This window comes from Echiichthys vipera (genome assembly GCF_963691815.1).
Source record: "Echiichthys vipera genome assembly, chromosome: 11".
Taxonomy (NCBI): Eukaryota; Metazoa; Chordata; class Actinopteri; order Perciformes; family Trachinidae; genus Echiichthys; species Echiichthys vipera.
Genome location: NC_139836.1, coordinates 1,293,850 through 1,314,360, shown reverse-complemented (window position 1 = coordinate 1,314,360; position 20,511 = coordinate 1,293,850). Strand labels below are relative to the sequence as shown.

The 20,511-nt window shown below is 46.7% G+C and overlaps 1 protein-coding gene across 1 annotated transcript in view; it reads left to right on the top strand.

The window, feature by feature from the left end:
- itsn1 (intersectin 1 (SH3 domain protein)) overlaps positions 1-20,511 on the top strand; it is a gene marked incomplete at its 3' end in the record, with an annotated part of 59,512 nt that overhangs the window by 11,326 nt on the left and 27,675 nt on the right. The window contains 14 exon segments of the mRNA XM_083923547.1: positions 104-185; positions 879-979; positions 1,954-2,017; positions 2,104-2,241; positions 2,350-2,444; positions 3,516-3,655; positions 3,757-3,879; positions 4,788-4,937; positions 5,182-5,322; positions 5,687-5,774; positions 7,542-7,681; positions 14,658-14,794; positions 16,005-16,297; positions 18,340-18,500. Of these exon segments, the coding sequence (XP_083779673.1) occupies positions 104-185; positions 879-979; positions 1,954-2,017; positions 2,104-2,241; positions 2,350-2,444; positions 3,516-3,655; positions 3,757-3,879; positions 4,788-4,937; positions 5,182-5,322; positions 5,687-5,774; positions 7,542-7,681; positions 14,658-14,794; positions 16,005-16,297; positions 18,340-18,500 (1,853 nt within the window).

The window sequence follows — 20,511 nt, the reverse complement described above, 5'->3', positions numbered from 1 at the left end:
GGGTGTAATATTTACACATCACAGACACGTTCCTGTTCACAGCAGTAAGCAGCAGGTCGGTGCAGTAAAGCTGCCTCTTTGACGCCTCTTCTGTCTCTCTCAGCTCCTTCCATCAACAAGCCTCCTTCGTTTAATCGTTCCAGCACCAAGTTGCAGAAGGGAGCGTCAGTGGAAGCTGCTGCCAGGTAAGACGCCAAGTTAGAAATCCTCGCACCATTTTTCCTGATAACGATGTTCTTAAAACTGTCACATCCCAAAATAGAGACGTCATCATTTCTATTAACAGAGGAATCCAGGAGAGATGCTAACAGCCCGACGTGGCTAACAGTGATTAGCTCGGGGCAGCACGTTGAAGGCACAAAGCGTCATCAGCGTAGTTAGTGAAGCCAGAGTTTATTAAAGAGTGTTTTAAAGACTTACCTACTGGCCCCTGCACCAGCTCCTCTCATAGTAAAGTCCATTACAGTGGAAAGAGCCCATTGGTGCTTTGTTGTGTGTGTAGGGACTCTTCTCATGCTGCTGCAGAGGTTTGCTGTTATTTTCAGCAGCATTAGTGGTTAAAAAAGACCTTTGAATGCCTTCACCGTGCTGCCCTGAGCTAATCACTGTTAGCCACATCCGGCTGTTAGCATCTCTCCTGATTTCTACCTTAATAGTTGTTACAGGAAAAAACTGTCTCCATGATTATTTGATGATTAAAGTGCAGAAAAAGGGATGATTTTGCTCTAGAATTAAACTTCATGTTTCTCTTTTGACTGACGGAAATCGTTTTTTGCATCATGAAAATATAAATGCAGGAGTATTTTCCGTGTGCATCCTGCATCATTTGTGCTTGTTTCACATCACTAAACTCTTTTATTTCCTCTTCCTCGTCCCAGTGCTCTGCCGCCCCCTGACTGGGCCGTCCCTCAGTCCTCCAGGCTGAAGTACAGGCAGCTTTTTAACTCCCACGACAAGATGATGAGCGGACACCTCACAGGTACTCAAACGCACAACATGTCATTAGCATTTAGCATCAGACACGGGGTTCCACAGGGATGTACCCTCGGCCTATATTTGTTTACACTGTAGATAAATAACAAAATTCTCTCAAATCCATTTTTTTGCAGCAGATACCATCTTCTACGCCCAAGTCTCCACCCCTGACTTGTGCTTTAAAGTGTCACTCTGTCATCACAGACTAGTTTTGAATGCAGAAAAAACATCGTGCATCGTATTCTCCAACTCTTTATTTATTAAAATTCTTAATGATACCCACATCACTTAGGGTGCCCTCCCACTGTGCCTCCGTCCCGTGCTTTAGGGTCCTTGTCCCCCCCTTGGACAAGAGCAGAAAATATGCGTATGGGCCACGTCCACGGTTGCTGGTTACATACAGTGACCTTCTAATGTTTGGAGTTGACCCTATTTTCCAGATGAATCCTCTCCAGATCCTGGAGCTGGTGGCCATAGTGCTGTTTTACAAATATCAAACCATTCTTACACAGTTATTTGTTCAACTTCTTCAACTCTTTTTCCCATTTTCTTTGATATAAAGAGAGAAAGTCGTCCTGCGTGACAACAACCCTTTGTCTAGGGTTGAGATTACTTTACGGTTTTCCCTTCATACGCTTTCAAAAACGCTTAATTACTTCATGAACAGTGTCAGTTTTTTTATCTCCTTCTCATAATAATCCCTTATTTGTCGTTATATATTGTTCATTTTAACATTTTTCTGGTGTTTTTTATGATTCTTGTAACTGTTTCCTGTTCTGTTGATGGTGTTCTTGTACGTGCACCTTGTTCTCAGGTCTCTCTCCCACTGATTAAATAAAGATTTCATCAAATAAAATGTTTCCTGCATCATTAAATGGTCTCTCTCTCTCTCTCTCTCTCTCTCTCTCTCTCTCTCTCTCTCTCTCTCTCTCTCTCTCTCTCTCTCTCTCTCTCTCTCTCTCTCTCTCCCTCTCTCAGGGCCCCAGGCTCGCACCATCCTGATGCAGTCCAGTCTTCCTCAGGGCCAGCTGGCCACGATATGGTCAGTGCATCGACACTCAAGCTTTTAATCCTTCATCATCAGTCACACACTTAAAGTACTGAATGGTTGCATCGTTTGTGCTGCAGGAGTCTCTCAGATATCGACCAGGATGGGAAGCTAACAGCTGAGGAGTTCATCTTGGCCATGCACCTCATAGATATGGCCATGTCGGGGCTACCGCTCCCCCCGGTGCTGCCGCCAGATTACCTCCCGCCTACGTTCAGGTAAACAATCTACTGAATGGAGCTTCAAATATCTGTCCTCAGGACCTTTTTACTACTAAGTAACGTGAAAAACATGATACATATAAAACAACGGTGTGTGTTTTAAAGGCGTGTCCGCAGTGACAGCGTTCAGTCGGACCAGAAGAGCGTCCAGGAGGAGCTGGAGGAGGAGGCGGAGAGCAACCAGGACAAAAAACTACCAGGTGATTGGTCTAACTGTGTTAGAGGGCGGCAGTAGCTCAGTCCATAGGTGACTCTGGAGAGGTGCCAGTTCATCTTCTGGGCACTGCTGAGGTTCTGTTGAGCAAGGCACCGAACCCCCAGCTGTTCAGGGCGCTGGTCAATGGCAGCCCCACGCTCTGACATCTCTCCATTAATTTGCATGTATATAGGTCCTGTTTGTGCGTGCGTGCGTGCGTGCGTGCGTGCGTGCGTGCGTGCGTGCGTGTGTGTGTGTAACACGAATAATAACTAAATAAAAGTTATTCTTCTTCTTCTAAAACCCGTCACATCTTAGGTAAAGGCAAATTATTTATAATAATTTATTAATATAGCACCATTCGTTCAAGCAGCGACTCAAAGTGCTTTACTGAAAAATAATTAAATAAAAGAATAACATCATAAAAAAACAGCAGAATAATCATAAAATACAGAACAATGAAATATTTGATACTTAAAAAATGATTAAATAAGCAAAAGGACAAATGCATGAACAGTAAAACAAAGTCATTAAAACAATAAAAACCACAAAGGTTTAAGTTTAGAAAGTTAAGTTTACATGTCTGGTTCTGATAAAGCTGCAGTGAACATCAGGGTTTCAGGTCTGATCTAAAAAGAGCTGACTGTGCACGACTCAGGTGTTCAGGTGTTCAGGAGCTCGTTTCACAGGTGAGGAGCATAAACACGTTTAGTTCTGACCTCGGGAATACAGAGTACACGTTTACAACATGCACAGATTTACACACACAGACAAATTCACTAAAGTAAAGTATCTAACCCATATTAAATTAAAGACAGGTGGACGTGTTTGCCAGCAATTTAAGAATGAACATAAATATCTAAAAGAAAGAAAACAAATCATTTACAAACAGGAAATGCTGCAGAAAAATAAATAAAAACAAAGGATGACTCTGCTTTCATGCACTGAATCATAACTGCGACATTTGAAGTGTGTGTTTGTGCACTTTTTGCTGTTTAATCAGCCAGAAACATGGAGAATACCATGAAATCACAGCTACTGGACGCTGTCTGTGTGGGTTATTTCACATCCGCAGTGACGTTTGAGGACAAGAAGAGGGAGAACTTTGAGCGCGGAAACCTGGAGCTGGAGAAGAGACGCCAGGCTCTGCAGGAGCAGCAGAGGAAAGAGCAGGAGAGGCTGGCGGCGCTGGAGAGGGAGGAGCTGGAGAGGAAGGTAAGGATGAGGCTGGGGAATGATTTCAGCATCAAGAACCAGCGTCAGGAATGAGAGTGGTTTGTTTCTGTCGCCTCATTTCTGCGCGTTTGTTTCCTCAGGAGCGCGAGCGCCTGGAGCACGAGAGGAGACGACAACACGAGCTGGAGAAACAGCTGGAGCGACAGAGAGAGCTGGAGAGGCACAGGGAAGAGGAGAGGCGCAAAGAGATAGAGAGGAGAGAGGTACGGAGGGGACGAGTCAGCACCAGGGGGCTGCTTTATAAAGGTCGCTGCGTCGACAGGCAGAAAACAGTGGTATTTATAGGAAAATGGTTTACGGAGAAGCGTGCGTGCACTACACACACTATCACCCGTGAGTTGAGCTGTCAAAGTCTTTCCGACTCTGGAATCAGCGACATTTGATGGACCGCGTCTAGGAGCGGCACGCTTGCCGTCCACGGCCCGTTTGGGAGAGGTGGGCTTTTGTAAAGCACGTTTGCACGTGTACGAGCACGAGCGTGCGCACGTGTACGAGCACGAGGCCTACGGCAGTTCTGAGGTCATTTCCTGTGCGCCTGTTGGGACGTAGAAAAAAGAAGGAGGGACCATGCGCGTTCATGCCGTTCGGTTCAACTCAAGTTGTCGCTTTGCAACGTCGACTAAACAGGGTCGTGTCGCATCACAGTGAGTCCAAAAAAAAACACAAAGCCAAAAACGTTACTATGTTTTCTGCGCTGCTTTCCATTATGAGGCCAAAAGACACAAAAACAAAGCCACGCATCGCCATGACGTCATCAATGCGTGTGACGTGTTACGGCGTGATGACGTATAGGCAGCAAGAAGCATTCTCCGAGGCCCAGGTAGTGTGAGTACAAACGGGCCTGGAGGGAGGGACAAGGACCCTAAAGCACGGGGCACGGGACGGAGGCACAGTGGGAGGGCGCCCTAAGTCCGGCCGTATTATTCACAGTTTTTAAATCGCCCTCTGATATTTTATACATGAACATGCTAAACTTCCTTTAGCAACTCAGTGTCTTTCTCACACGTTTCACACACAAATACATACAATTTGTTCAGTCTGTGCTGTAATATTTTGTTGTGTGTGTGTGCGCGTGTGTGTGTGTGTGTGTGTGTGGGTTGTGTGTGTCCAGGCTGCTAAGCGTGAATTAGAGCGTCAGCGTCAGTTGGAGTGGGAGCGTCAACGTCGCCAGGAGCTTCTGACTCAAAGAAACCGAGAGCAGGAGAGTATCGTGCTGCTCAAAGCACGGAAGAAGACGCTGGAGTTCGAACTGGAGGCTCTGGTAAACAAACACGCCACACACGAACACACACACACACTTCGGCACGGAGCAGATTTATGTACGCAGCAGTATCGTTAGCATCGCTAGCTTGTACATAAAGACAGGAGCAGGGTGAGATAATGGCGCCGACCTGCTGCAGCGTCTCTGTGCGTGAGAACGCCGGGTTTGAACAGAATCTATCATATTTATTTCTGCACACCAGCAGAAACTTAATATTCCTCTCTCTCTACATCTCGTCTTCCAGAACGATAAGAAGACGCAGCTGGAGGGCAAACTGAAGGACGTCCGGTATCGTCTGTCGGCTCAGCGGAGGGAGGTGGAGCAGACCAATCAGACGAGAGAAACGCGCATCGCTGAAATCACTTTGCTCCAACAGCAGCTGCAGGTACAGAACCCACGGACACCAGCCGCCAATACACATAGAAGAGTCTGAAACACGCTGCCGCTCTGAACTGATTCCTTCTTCCTGCAACCCAACGAACATGAGGAGCCACGCTGTTCATCTGATACATGACAGACGAGTAGATTAGACTCTGAAATGTGTTTGAATTCATTTCTTTGTTTAGTTTTCTGTGACTTTCATTTACAAAGATTGAAAAACTGTCATTGAGGCAGAGTTCCTTCCTTTTAAACATTTTAACCCCAGAGCCGTTCGGTTCCTTTTGTCGGTTTACGGCTCCTTTACATTCACATTAAATGAAGTGAAGATGATATAGAATGAGGTGTTATTGTTGTTTGTTTGTCTGCAGGACTCGCAGCAGTGGTTGGGGAGGCTGATTCCTGATAAACAGAGTCTCAACGACCAGCTGAAGCAGGTTCAACAGAACAGTCTGCATCGTGAGTACCAGAGGAACACACACTTAGAGACACACACTCTTCAAAACTCTGAACATGATCAAACTCGGTCTCTTCCCACGCCTGACCTCTGACACTCCCTCCTCCCCTGACGCGTGCACTGGCCAGTTTGTTTACACTACCGCTGACGTTAGCACCGATGCTAATGCTAATCTTCCTTGCACAGAGGCCACAGTATTCCTGAACTATAGTCAGTGCTAACTGATAGCATCTGGATGCTAACTGATAGCATCTGGATGCTAACTGATAGCATCTGGATGCAGCTTTCTAGGATCAGTCAAAGTCAGAGTTCCTTTGCAGCAGAACCTCCTCCACCATCTCGTCTTCTTTTAGCTCCAGATGAAGCTGCATCAGCCTCCTCATCTCTGGAAACCACAGCCCGTGTTGACCGGCGTCTCGCCTTTGACGCATCAGTTCTTCGCTGTTCCTCGCTCTCTCACAGACGCTCTGTCGCTCTCTCACAGACGCTCTGTCGCTCTCGCTCTCTCTCACAGATGCTCTGTCGCTCTCTCACAGACGCTCTGTCTCTCTCTCACAGACGCTCTGTCTCTCTCTCACAGACGCTCTGTCGCTCTCTCACAGACGCTCTGTCGCTCTCTCACAAACCGCTCTGTCGCTCTCTCACAGACGCTCTGTCGCTCTCTCACAGACGCTCTGTCGCTCTCTCACAGACCGCTCTGTCGCTCTCTCACAGACGCTCTGTCGCTCTCTCACAGACGCTCTGTCGCTCTCTCATAGACCGCTCTGTCGCTCTCTCACAGACGCTCTGTCGCTCTCTCACAGACGCTCTGTCGCTCTCTCACAGACGCTCTGTCGCTCTCTCACAGACCGCTCTGTCGCTCTCTCACAGACGCTCTGTCGCTCTCTCACAGACCGCTCTGTCGCTCTCTCACAGACGCTCTGTCGCTCTCTCACAGACCGCTCTGTCGCTCTCTCACAGACGCTCTGTCGCTCTCTCTCACAGACGCTCTGTCGCTCTCTCACAGATGCTCTGTCACTCTCTCTCACAGACGCTCTGTCACTCTCTCTCACAGACGCTCTGTCGCTCTCTCTCAGACGCTCTGTCGCTCTCTCTCACAGACGCTCTGTCGCTCTCTCACAGACGCTCTGTCACTCTCTCTCACAGACGCTCTGTCGCTCTCTCACAGACGCTCTGTCGCTCTCTCTCACAGACGCTCTGTCGCTCTCTCACAGACGCTCTGTCACTCTCTCTCACAGACGCTCTGTCACTCTCTCTCACAGACGCTCTGTCACTCTCTCTCACAGACGCTCTGTCACTCTCTCTCACAGACGCTCTGTCGCTCTCTCACAGACGCTCTGTCGCTCTCTCACAGACGCTCTGTCGCTCTCTCACAGACGCTCTGTGACTCTCTCTCTCTGTCGCACTCTCTCTGTCTCTCTCTCTCTGTCTCTCTCTGTCTCTGTGACTCTCTCTCTCTCTGTCTCTCTGTCGCTCTGTCTCTTTGTCGCTCTGTCTCTTTGTCGCTCTTTCTCTCTCTGTCGCTCTCTCTCTCTGTCTCTCTGACGCTCTGTCTCTCTGTCTCTCTGACGCTCTGTCTCTGTGTCTCTCACTGGATTTATGGATGCACTTGACTTGCATCATAATTTAGGATGTAAAGTTGTCGTGCTTTATAAACTGTTTTCTTAGCCCTTCGTGAGTTCATGCTTTTGAATTAAATGTGTAAGAGGTCCTTCTAATACGTTTGTCTGAGTGACTCACCTGACCTGGTGTCACCCGTGTGTGTGCAGGTGACAGCCTGTCGTCCCTGCAGAAGGCCGTGGAGCAGAAGGAGAGCAGCAGGCAGCAGCTCCGAGAACAGCTGGACGCCGTGGAGAGGGAGACGAGGGCCAAGCTGCTGGAGATCGACGCTTTCAACACGCAGCTGAAGGTAAACCGCCCGTTTACTAACAGCGTTAACAGAGCGCAACAAAGACAGGTCACGTCTGGACTGAACTCTTGAAACAGATGACACACTGACTCAGCCGCTGTCATGACAACGCCGATCAAGTATTTAGATGAAAAACGTACCCAACAATAATTCATGAAAGCTGATGATGCAAAAAACAGTGATTTCACCTCGAGGATCTTTATGAAAGACGCACTTCATTCAAACTGGACGGAAACTACCGTATTTTACGCACTATAAGGCGCACCGCATTATAAGGCGCATAGAACAGACACTACAGTGGAGGCTGGGGTGACGTTAAGGACCGCCTCTAAACTGACATTGATGTTAAGTTGGCGTGCTAGCGTTTTGCCTTCAGTGGAACAGTGATCGTACGGACACTTCTACTTGCTGCTCTCTGTTCAACAACCCACTGTTGGAGTTTGTCCTCCAGCTGCAGCCGTCTCGCTCTGTTCCCTCTAAACTCTGTTCAGTCTTCTTTACTCGGCGCAGGTCGTCTTGTTGCTTCCTCCACTTCGGCACCATTGATTGGTTCATGTTCAACTCTCTGGCTGCTGCTCTATTCCCGTGTTCTGCTGCGTGACTAATGGCCTTGAGTGTAAACTCTGCGTCGTAAGCGTGTCTCTTAACAGGAGCCATTTTGGGCTCTTTACACAAACACACACATGGAAATGAAACGGCACGCTTCACGCAGTCGTATATCTCAACATGCACCGCGCGTTACTTCTTCTACGGGGAAAATAGAGTCGGCGGCTGCTCACCGTAGTTGGAGACCTGCTGTGGCTCAATATTGGTCCATATATATATATATATATATATAAGGAGCACCGGGTTATAAGGCGCACTGAGACATGTGGAGGTTTTTAGGTGCAACTTATAGTGCGGAAAATATGGTACATCAAACGCCAAACTGTCTGAGTTTGTCTTGACACTTTTTTAACAATCACTAACTCCGTCACCAACGTTATCAGAGCAACATGTGAAAATCTGCCGTCTCTACTCACTAACCCAGTGATGGTTCTGCTGAATGAATCCTCTGTGCTGTGACCGTAGCTTTAGATCCTGTGCTCGGACATAATCACACTGTTGATGTTTATCTCTGCCTGCAGTGTGTGTGTGTGTGTGTGTGTTTGTATTTGTGTGTATTTGGAGAGAGCTAGCTGTGTTTCCCACGCACTTCCACTGCAGAGTGAGGATTTCTCATCCCTTTAAGGGTTTGGAGCACAGCAGTATGTTCATGTGTCCTCCACCTCCCTTTGTCCCCGTCCTTTCCCCCAGAACACGTCTGTCAGGTCAGAGGAGAGTTAGTCCTGTGGAGACGACACACACACACACACACACACACACACACACACACACACACACACACACACACACACATAAATGGGTTTTCTGTAATGTAATGAAGCCGTCTGAGCAGTGAGTTAGAGAACGCAGAGCAGTGAACGATGTTTGACTCTGCTGCCGTCCACCTTCCCTCTGCACCACCTCCTCTTCTCTGGTCACGCTGCTGTGCCTGTTCCTGTCCTCCTCCTCCTCCTCCTCCTCCTCCTCCTCCTCCTCCTCTGTGTTTCTGCTTCTCCCGCTCTGTATTTCTTGATTTCTTTGTTATTTTTCGTCCTATCATATTCTTTGTTTATTCCACATAATAAAACCCTTTCCTTCTATATCTTCTACTCCCTCTTTTTGATTCATACCTCCCCACACGGGCCTTTTGCTCCCTTGCCCTCTGCCAGTCTCTGTGTGAGTTCTATGCCAACCACTGTGCCCGGATAGAGGCCCTGCGACGCCAGCTTCAGGACGATCAGAGGGGCAGACAGGTAGAGCACACTGCCGCTGCTGGACCGGGGTGGTACTGCAGCTGGGATTCACTCTGGGATGCCAAACACTATCGAATCACAGAGACACAGTAACCCCCCCCCCCCTTACAATAGTGAACGACCAGAGACAAATGGTTTATGCCAAGAGTTTCACAAATGTTTGTCAATTTAGAAAAACAATAACACCTTTTTAACACCCCACAGTGTCAATAAAACAACACAAACTAATAATAAACAGAAATATTTTACAGCAACAAAGTTAAAAAATAAATCAAATCAATCGACACATGGAACTTTATTATACCAGGTTACGTTTAACCCAGCGACAGGGAATTAACGTTAAATGCTGGTAACACACACACGCACGCACACACAGAGAGACACACACACACACGCGCAGAGACACACACGTGCACACACACAGAGACACACACACACAGAGAGAGAGAGACACATACACAGAGACACATACACAGAGACACACACACAGACACACACACACAGAGACACACACGCAGAGACTAACATACAGAGAGAGACACAAGCACAGACAGACACAGACACGCACACACATACACACAGAAAGAGACACACACACGCACACACAGACACAGAGAGAGACACACACAGAGACACACACATACACACACACGCACACATACACACACGCACACATACACACACGCACACATACACACACAGACACACACACATAGAGACACACACACACAGAGACAGACACAGAGAGACACACACACACACAAACACACAGAGACACACACACGCACAGAGACACACGCACGCACACACACACACACACACACACACACACACATATGCTGGCTTCACAAATATTAAATCAAAGTTGACTGAGTTGATTTGACTCATCGACCTCCAGGGGAAAACTACAGTGTTTACTCCTGTTATTCAAAGCTCGTGTATAAGATCGTTTTTAACCATTTACGCATATTTTCATGTGTCGATCACTTCAGTTCATTTCCACCTGATCGTGATTCAGGATGTGAACCCACCGACCGGCTTAAACCCGCTCAGTTGACCTTTTTTAACTCTTACAGTATAAAGAATAAATATTATTTTTATGTCTAGGAAAATCCTGTGAGATGTTTTCATTACGTATGAAATTCATCCTTTTCCAGTCAGTTTGCTCACTGTTCTTAGTGTGTGACTGGAAACCTTTTATAAAACACACCCTTGAACTCTACTGTCGACTGTGGCTCAGTTGGTAGAGCGAGTCGGCTAATGCCCGGATGGTCGGGGGTACGATCCCCGCCCTGTCCTACCTGTGTCATGGTTGTTGTGTCCTTGGGCAGGACACTTCACCCACCTAGCCTCGTGTGAATGTGTGTGACTGCTGTATGTGTGAGGAGGTGGTCGAGGGGCCGTAGGCGCTGATTAGCTGCCACGCTTCCGTCAGTCGGCCCCAGGGCAGTTGTGACGTACTTTACCACCACCGTGTACGTCTGTGTGAATGAACCTGGACTCTGTAAAGCACCTTGAGAACAGAGAAAGGTGCTTTTTAAATCAAAGCCATAATAATAATAATAATAATACTCCCTGGTGTGATGTAACAGCTGCAGCCTCAGACTCCAGAGTCTCTTCATGTTTTGTTCAAGATCATCTTCAGTTTACAGGAAATCAAAGAAAGTAATGATGTGAGACCTTTGCTGTCAACCTTTCAGAATAAAAGCATTGATTAGTTTAAAAACTCAAAGGTGCACGCGAGAGAAAACAATTTTCTTTTTCAGATTTATTCATTGATCTATTTTTAATTAGAGTTAAAGTATTAGTGGGGGAACCGGAGTAAACCCATGTGCTGTTTCCATCCAGCTGGGTTTAGATGCAGGAACCCGGACTAAAGACAAACCTCCTCTTTCATCATGCTGTGATGAAGCGTTTAGACAAAGTTCAGACGACGAACTTCCAAACGTTCAGTCTTTCAGTCACTTTAGAGGTCGTCTTTGTCACGAGCAGACCAGACTTTCCCACGCAGTCATTTAAAAGATATTTCCGTGACATCACAAACAAAATGTTAACGTTTACATTTAAAAATTGGCCCTAAAGCAGTTTCATTAACGCACTTTCTATTGAACTTGAACACACCACGATAAACCCTGCAGTCAGAGTGTGGAGGGATACAGTATCTGAGGTCAGAGGTCAGAGGTCAACGAACCCGGGACTATAGAGGCTTATTTAACCTTAACCCTCCTGATAAAGCAGCAGGACTTTAGGTGGTCTGCTTTAATATGATCCCAAGATTATTTTTATGAATAAATATCAGAACATTCAAAAGAAAATCAGTGTTTTAAAAACCTGGTGCTGCATGAAAAATATAATAAATATAAATGTGAGACGGTGTTAACAAAGAACGACTAACACGAGGACTTAAGTGTGTTAATATGGACGTTAACTGTGTGTGAGTGTGTCCTCTGTGTGTGTGTGCGCGTGTGTGTGTGTGTGTGTGTGTGTGTGTGTGTGTGTCCTCTGTGTGTGAGTGTGTCCTCTGTGTGTGTGTGTGTGCGTGTGTGTGTCCTCTGTGTGAGTGAGTGTGTCCTCTGTGTGTGTGTTTCAGTGCCAGGAGCAGGGACAGCTACAGGAGTGTGTGTCAGCCGTCAGGGTGTGTCTGGCTCGGCTAGACTACGTTATAAAGGTCCTCACAACAACAACAGCCCAGACTCCTTTATCTTTATCTTTCTTCTCTTTTCTCAAATCACCTCTTTTCTTTTACCCTCTTCTCTCTCTCTTCCTCTTGTCCCCTGAAAATACTTGATCTCCCTCCTCAAGCTCGTGTTAGCGTGCTACTTAGTAGGGTTGGGCGATATGTTAAGAGTGTGTTTGAGCGCCGAGTTCGGATAAAACAAACAGAAAGCCGACCTTGAGCTCCGGGTAAATCCCCGCAGTGGGGCGTTAACGTTTGATCTGTTTGCCCGAGCAAAGAAGAAGCAACATGAACTGCCACGGAAAGACACTTTCTTCCACTTATTTTCATTATTAAACAGAAAAATCAAACCGTGCAGATTCTGGATTCATGTTTCTCATCCAAACACACTTCATCCAAACTGGACCGAACGAAATAAAACACCAAACACGTCTCAGGGCGCACTCCCACTGTGCCTCCGTCCCGTGCCCCAGCACGTGTCACGGCTAAAGTCTGGTTCCTTTGACCAGTGTGAGTGCAACCGTACCACGCCTAGCTGCGGCCAGCTTGCCGTCCACGGCCCGTTTGGGAGAGGTGGGCTTTTGTAAAGCACGTTTGCACGTGTACGAGCACGAGCGTGCGCACGTGTACGAGCACGAGCGTGCGCACGTGTGCGAGGCCTACGGCGGTTCTGAGGTCATTTCCTGTGCGCCTGTTGGGACGTAGAGAAAAGAAGGAGGGACCATGCGCGGACATTTCAAACAATGGCGGTGAAAGGTTCACGTTGGTGTGAAAAATGGGTCAGATTTCTGTAACTTTTAGAGAACAAACGCAGCAGATCTCATGCTTGTGTCGTCATTTTAACAACGCTTCTCAAATATTGACGTTATCTGCTCCGCTCCAGTAAATGAGCAAAATAAAGTTAATAAAGTTATTTTATGAAGCTGAAAATAAGGTTTTTGTCCAGGGGCCGTATTCACTAAACACGTTAAAGGTTGAATCCGTAGAACGATGAGAACAGCTCCATCTAGAGTCTCAAGATCGTCGTCACAACAACAATGGCCCAAAAAAATCAAATCAAAACACTTCAGCTGATCGCAGATGTGTTCGTCCAGTTGCCGGATTTTCTTTAATTGATTCAACGGCTTCATTAATGTTAATGTGGAGGTTTGTTGTCGTGATCTCTGAGAAACATGACGACAAAATCAACTGTTCAAATGATCCACAGTGAAAAGTCTCTGGAAGTTTAAGAGTCAACATTTCCCCACGCTACGGTGTTTAAAAAAAGGAAACAAACATCACAATAAATAATAAAATCAATTTACAATAAAAACGTGTAATAATAAAATGTTGCACGTGGAGAAAAGCGTATCGTCCCAGCTCTGCTGCTCGTCCAGCCGGCTAATTCTGCAGCTAACGCTGAACTACGCAGCTGTAGGTTTACTGCACTAGTTAGATTATAACTGTGTGTGTGTGTGTGTGTGTGTGTGCGCGCGTGTGTGTGTGTGTGATGCTGCCTGATGCTCCCAGGTGATGTTTCAGCCAGACACTAAAGAACTACAGTCAGCTGTTCTTTGTGCGTGCGTGCGTGCGTGCGTGCGTGCGTGCGTGCGTGCGTGCGTGTATGTGTGTGTGCGCGCGTGTGTGTGTGTGTGCGTGTGTGTCTTGTCCTCCAGTTGTGGTTCTTCTCACACTTGGTTGTTTGGCTGAAACACGACAGCTGCCTTGTTGTTGTTGATGTTGCTGTTGTTATAGTAACAGAGTGTGTTTTAATGGCACAGCTGGTTGTCATGACTACACAGAACTGCACCACCCTCTCCCCTCCCCCTCCTTTCTCTTTGTTTACATCTTAACCCCCTCCCAAAAACATGTTGTGCAAGCTCCGCCCCCGCCGCCGCCGCCTGGACCGCGGTGTTGTGGGCTGCGTCCAGTGATAACCTGGAGTGTCGTGTTCGGGGGGCTTTTGTCAGACAGCAGTGGCACAAAGAACTCCAGCAGGAACCAAAACACAGATTATTATGTTATTTTTTATATTTTATTATTGAAATAAAGTCTTGATGCGGTCCAGAGGAAGGGGAGGGGCCTCGCCTCTGTGAGGACCAGAGGAAGAAACCTCCAGAACAGAAATCGCTCTTTACGTTCAGAGTGAATAATCACCGTGACGTGAGATCCGTTGTGTTTCCCTTAGAACGACGTTTCATATCTGCAGCCTCACCTTCAGCTGCCTCTGAATCTCGTTCTTTAAAGTTCAATTAGTTGCCACGGTGACCAGCGAGGTCGTCTGATCGCCTCAGTGATGCAGTTGAAGGGGCGGAGCTTGCCAAGATCACCCGACTAATACATACTGCTGCTGCTGTTGTTTGTTTGTTGCTGTTTGTTTGTTTGTTGTCGATGGTAACCCGTAGCAACCAGCCCCCCTGTCTGATCCCACTTTTCCTCCTCACCGCTGTGTTCCTCTCCTGTATCCCACGATGCTTTGCAGGAGCTGAGGGAGATCCACAGCCGGCAGCAGAGGCAGAAACAGAGGGAGCTGGAGGGGGAGACACACACACTGGCACACACACACCCTCACTTACACACGCCGATCGAGAGGAAGTCCGCCGAGCTGCAGGAGAGCAGGTGAGAATGAAACACTGATCTCAACAGTGCACGCTCACACGCACGCACACGCACACACACACACACACACACACACACACACACACACACACACACGTAAAGGTAACGGCTACAAAGACTTTGGCAAGAACGCAAAATTATTTTTATTCTGAATTTCTATTTAACTACAAATATAAATGTTGGTGTTTTGAGTTCCTGTAACAACTACTAAGGTAGAAATCCAGGAGAGATGCTAACAGCCGGACGTGGCTAACAGTGGTTAGCTCGAGGCAGCACGGTGAAGGCATTCAAAGGTCTTTTTTAACCACTAATGCTGCTGAAAATAACAGCAAACCTCTGCAGCAGCATGAGAAGAGTCATCAGCGTAGTTAGTGAAGCCAGAGTTTATTAAAGAGTGTTTTAAAGACTTACCTACTGGCCCCTGCACCAGCTCCTCTCTTAGTAAAGTCCATTACAGTGGAAGGAGCCCATTGGTGCTTTGTTTAGGAATCTCTCGCCTCTTCCAAGATGTTCTGGGGACATGTTAGAAAAGTACGGTGCGGACGATGAGGGATGGGGAATCCTCCAGAGCTGTCGAACAGCGTGTTGAGGTATTCAATGTTTCCACGCCACGGTGAAAAATGTCACTCAGTGCCCATAGACACAACGCAAAATGCCTTTACTATACTACTATATTATCTTTTATTAACTTATATTTACCAACTGGCAAGAACCACAGCCACGTCCGGCTGTTAGCGACTCGCTTAAGTCTAACTTCTTGTCTTTCCAACTGAATATAATTTTAACCGTTTACTTCAGCTTTGACTTTACAAGAGTCTTCAAAAGGACGCTAACTCAGGTGCATTAGCCGTGCGCTAACCCACTCCTCACGCACTCGTACTTCAGTCCTTCACAATAAAACTTCACCAACTTCAAAATATCCATTAAAAGCTCTTTAACTTCCATTTTTAATGTAAACCACCACCTGAGCGTCGCCCAAACGCTCTCTTTTTCTCTCATTAGTCACTTTTTTAATACTAATTAAACGTGTAAATATATTAAATATCAGTCGTAGATTCTTAGAACTGTGTGAATTCATTAAACTTGCACTTTGTTTAGCGATCGTTCAGGAAACGCACCGTGAAAAGACCAGGAAACTGCATCAGACTGGATGATTTTAGATTAAAAGTTTCCCTGGTTCATGGTTTCACCCGCCTCTCCCTCTCCTCAGGTTGTCATCGGAGGAGAGCGTGGCCTGGCGGGATGAAGCGCCGAGCTGCTCCCTCCCTAACGCCCCGACGCCGCCCTCCATCTCTGCGCCGCACGCCTGGCTCAACAGAGTGACCCAGGAAGAGGAGGAGAGGAAGAGGAAAGGGATGGAGGAGGAGGAGGAGGAGGAGGAAGAGGAGGAGGAGGAGGAGAAGGGAGCCGAAGAGAAGGAGGAAGAAGGGAGAGGAAAGAAGGACATGCAGGAGAAACTGAGCAAGCTGTTCAGCCAGCCGGCCGACCCCTGGGCGTCAACGGGTGCGTTCGACGTCCGCGCTGCAGCGGTTAAAGACGGAGGTGTGAATGTGTGGAGGTCCAATTAAATCACTGCAAACACAGAGGCTGCTTCACTCAAATCTAGAGTTTAAACAGGGATTTAGGGTCAAGTTATAATATTAATAATAATCCATAAACTCCAGCAACTTTCCTCTAAACTTCCTGAATTAAATTTATAATTTATCTGCTAAACAAAGGGGATACCTCTCTGGAACAAGAACCACCTGTCACAAATCCAAGGCTTCAGCAAAACGTGAATGCAACAGTGGAGGAAGTGCTCAGACCCTTTACTTAAGTCAAAGTCCGGGGGGACGGTAGGCCGGTACTGGTCGGCGTACCACTTAAAGATTTGGAGGTTTACGCCGTACAAGAAAAATATACTGACTCTGAAAAAAATAGCACTTTCAGCAAGTCAACACACCTGCTAACGTCAAATTAGCAGAAGCAGCACGTTTTCCCCAATATACATTTCATATAAATTGTCTGAACCATCGTGCAGCGCTTCACTCGACAGACGAGTAAACACACGTTTGTTAGGGCGTCCTCCCACTGTGCCTCCGTCCCGTGCCCCGTGCTTTAGGGTCCTTGTCCCCCCCTCCAGGCCCGTTTGTACTCACACTACCTGGGCCTCGGAGAATGCGTGCTTTACTAAAGCCCACCTCTCCCAAACGGGCCGTGGACGGCAAGCGTGCCGCTCCTAGACGTGGTACGGTTGCACTCACACTGGTCAAAGGAACCAGACTTTAGCGTGACACGTGATCGGGCACGGGACGGAGGGACAGTGGGAGTGCGACCTAAATAAGTCTCCCAAATACAAACAACATATACAGAAAAATATGCTGAGGTTTCAGTATTCTGTTTTTATGTGTGCGGTGTTTCACTGGACAGACGAGCGAGCATCAGGCTGCTGCGTAGTAACGACCGTGAGTCAGGAGATGATGATGTGATGGAAGATTAGGAAGAGAAGTGGAGGGCAGAAGGAGACGATCTGGAGCAGTCCTCCTGAAGCTGCAGTCATGGCTTCAGATGATGACTGAACCCGTCTGTCTGTGGCTGAACATCGGTCTTAGAGAGCCGGAGATTTTCTGAGGTGGTGCGTCAAGCAGGAAACCGGTGGATTGTTACTCCAGGTAGGGAATGAGTCCTGACCCCAAGTGATGAGTTCAAGGACCTCAGGATCTTGTTCACGAGTGAGGGGACGATGGAGCGTGAGTTTGGCCGGAGAATCGAAGCAGCGGGGGCGGAGCTGCGGGGGCGGAGCTGCAGTCGCTCTACCGCACCGTTGTGATGAACAGAGAGCTGAGGAAGGCAAAGCTCTGGATCTACCCTCAGTCCTGGTTCCTACCCTCACCTGTGGTCCTGAAAGCTGGGTCAGGACCCAAAGAACCAGGTCCAGGTCAGGACCCAAAGAACCAGGTCCAGGTCAGGACCCAAAGAACCAGGTCCAGGTCAGGACCCAAAGAACCAGGTCCAGGTCCAAGGGGGTCTGGAGTCTCCCTTAGAGAGAGGGGGAGAAGTTCAGCATCCGTGAGGAACTCGGAGTAGAGCCGCTGCTCCTTTGTGTTGAAAGGAGCCAGTTGAGGTGGTTCAGGATCATCTGGTCTGGATGAACCCTGGGCGCCTCCCTAGGGAGGTGTTCCAGGCACGTCCAGCTGGGAGGAGGCCTCGGGGAAGACCCAGGACCAGGTGGAGAGATTAGATCTCCACACTGGCCTGGGAACGTCTCAGGATCCCCCAGTTAGAGCTGGTTAATGTGGACCGGGAAAGGGAAGTTTGGGGTCCCTGCTATAGTCTATAAGTAAGAGTCTTAAATTCAAATATACTCATATAAATTTGAATATACTCTTTAAAAAATACTTGATTTTCACTCATTTAGATCAAAAACATTTGAATATTTGACATAAATGATGTTGACGTCGTGTTCGTCGATCCCTGATCCAAACACTTGATCAGAGTAGTTTCCAGACCCGTGCGCTGACTCGTCCTGATGACGGTGCATCATCGAGTCTCTCTGTCCTTTGCAGCGGAGAAGGGTCCGGTTCCCAGTCTGTTCGAGCAGAAGACGCCGGTCTGCAGTTTCGACCAGCAGCAGCACCCGGTGAAGGTGGTCTACTACAGGGCGCTGTACCCGTTCGACGCCCGCAGCCACGATGAGATCAGCATCGCTCCCGGGGATGTCATCATGGTACGTGCACACACACACATGCGTCCTCGCCGCAGACACAAGGAACGCAGGAGCAGGTGCTGCAGACATCAACCATGAGTCAGCAGAAATACTTCAACCATGAGTCAGCAGAAATACTTTCATCGTTTAAACTGTTGTTAAACTGAAATAAGACCCAAAGTGTTTCGTTCTCTGTTTGGATTTTACAGCGGCTGGACTCCGTAAAGGTCCTGAAGGCTGCGGTCGACACTAAAAACAATATTATTATTCAACAATACTCAACGTTAATACAATGTTTTATATTTATGGCTTAAAGCGAGTAAAGTCGTCCAGGAGTAAATGTGTATTAAATGATTAAGTGTTATATGGATTTCAAACTAAAAATCAGACAATTTTAACATTTATAAACCATTGTTTCACATTTTCAACAATTCTAGAAATGAACATTTAGAAAATAAATAATAAATAAAATAAATATTTAAAGAAACATGTTCAGTATCAGACATTTAACTAAAGAATAAATAAAAATAAAAATATAATAAATATTAAAATAAACATCATGTTCAGTTGTTGACCATTTAAATAAGTAAAATAAATAACAAATGAATATTTAAATAAACATGGTCAGTATCAGACATTTAAATAAAGAATAAAAAAATATATAATAAATATTTAAATAAACATGTTCTGTATCAGGGAGTTTTTAACCATTTAAATAATTTATAAATAGAAATAAAATAAATAAGTAAATAAACACCATGTTCAGTATAAGTGAGTTGTTGAACATTTAAATAATAAATAAAAAATAATAAATATGTAAACAAACATGTCCAGTATCAGACAGTTGTTGACATTTGAATAAATAAAATAAATAATAAATAAAGTAAATATGTAAACAAACATCATGTTCAGTTGTTGACATCTTAATAAATAAAAATAAAATAAACATGTTAAATAAATAAAACCAAAAGTGTGTATTAACTCTCTCCTCTCTCCTTTGTGCAAACTGAAGGTGAAGGGGGAATGGGTAAGTTCTCCCCCCCCCCCTCGTGTTGTGCCTCCACCAATCACACGCCAGCTTTCATCTGAACTCACGCTGTCATTGGTCGATCTCACGTCACCTCATTTTATACCAAATCATTTAAATCAGACCTGTAAATGTTTAAAAGTCATGAATCAACTTTAAATAATAAAATTATTACGTATGAATTTATTTTTGATGTTTGAAGCTTCAGTCGTCCGTAAACTCGATGCTACTAACTTTCACAGACTTCCAGGTTTTTACAACAAATACTGAAATAAACAAACAAAGGAAACAAAGAAATACAGTTTATTTCATCCTGAGGTTATTTACGGAGTTACAGATCATTAAAAAGGTTTTTGTTTATTATTAACTTTTGTTTGTCACGATAAAAAACAACAACCAGAACTCATTCACAGTCAGGGCGCCCTCCCACTGTGCCTCCGTCCCGTGCCCCGTGCTTTAGGGTCCTTGTCCCCCCCTCCAGGCCCGTTTGTCCTCACACTACCTGGGCCTCGGAGAATGCTTCTTGCTGCCTATACGTCATCACGCCGTAACACGTCACACGCATTGATGACGTCATGGCGATGCGTGGCTTTGTTTCCAGATCTTTCCGTAGACCTCGGAGTTTTTGTGCGTCTTGTCGACTGTTTTTGAATCTTTTCATCGACCAAATCTGCAGTAAGCACTCCACCTCCGCATCACACCAACGTGAACCTTTCACCGCCATTGTTTGAAATGTCCGCGCATGGTCCCTCCTTCTTTTTTCTACGTCCCAACAGGCGCACAGGAAATGACCTCAGAACCGCCGTAGGCCTCGTGCTCGTACACGTGCGCACGCTCGTGCTCGTACACGTGCAAACGTGCTTTACTAAAGCCCACCTCTCCCAAACGGGCCGTGGACGGCAAGCGTGCCGCTCCTAGACGTGGTACGGTTGCACTCACACTGGTCAAAGGAACCAGACTTTAGCCGTGACACGTGCTCAGGCACGGGACGGAGGCACAGTGGGA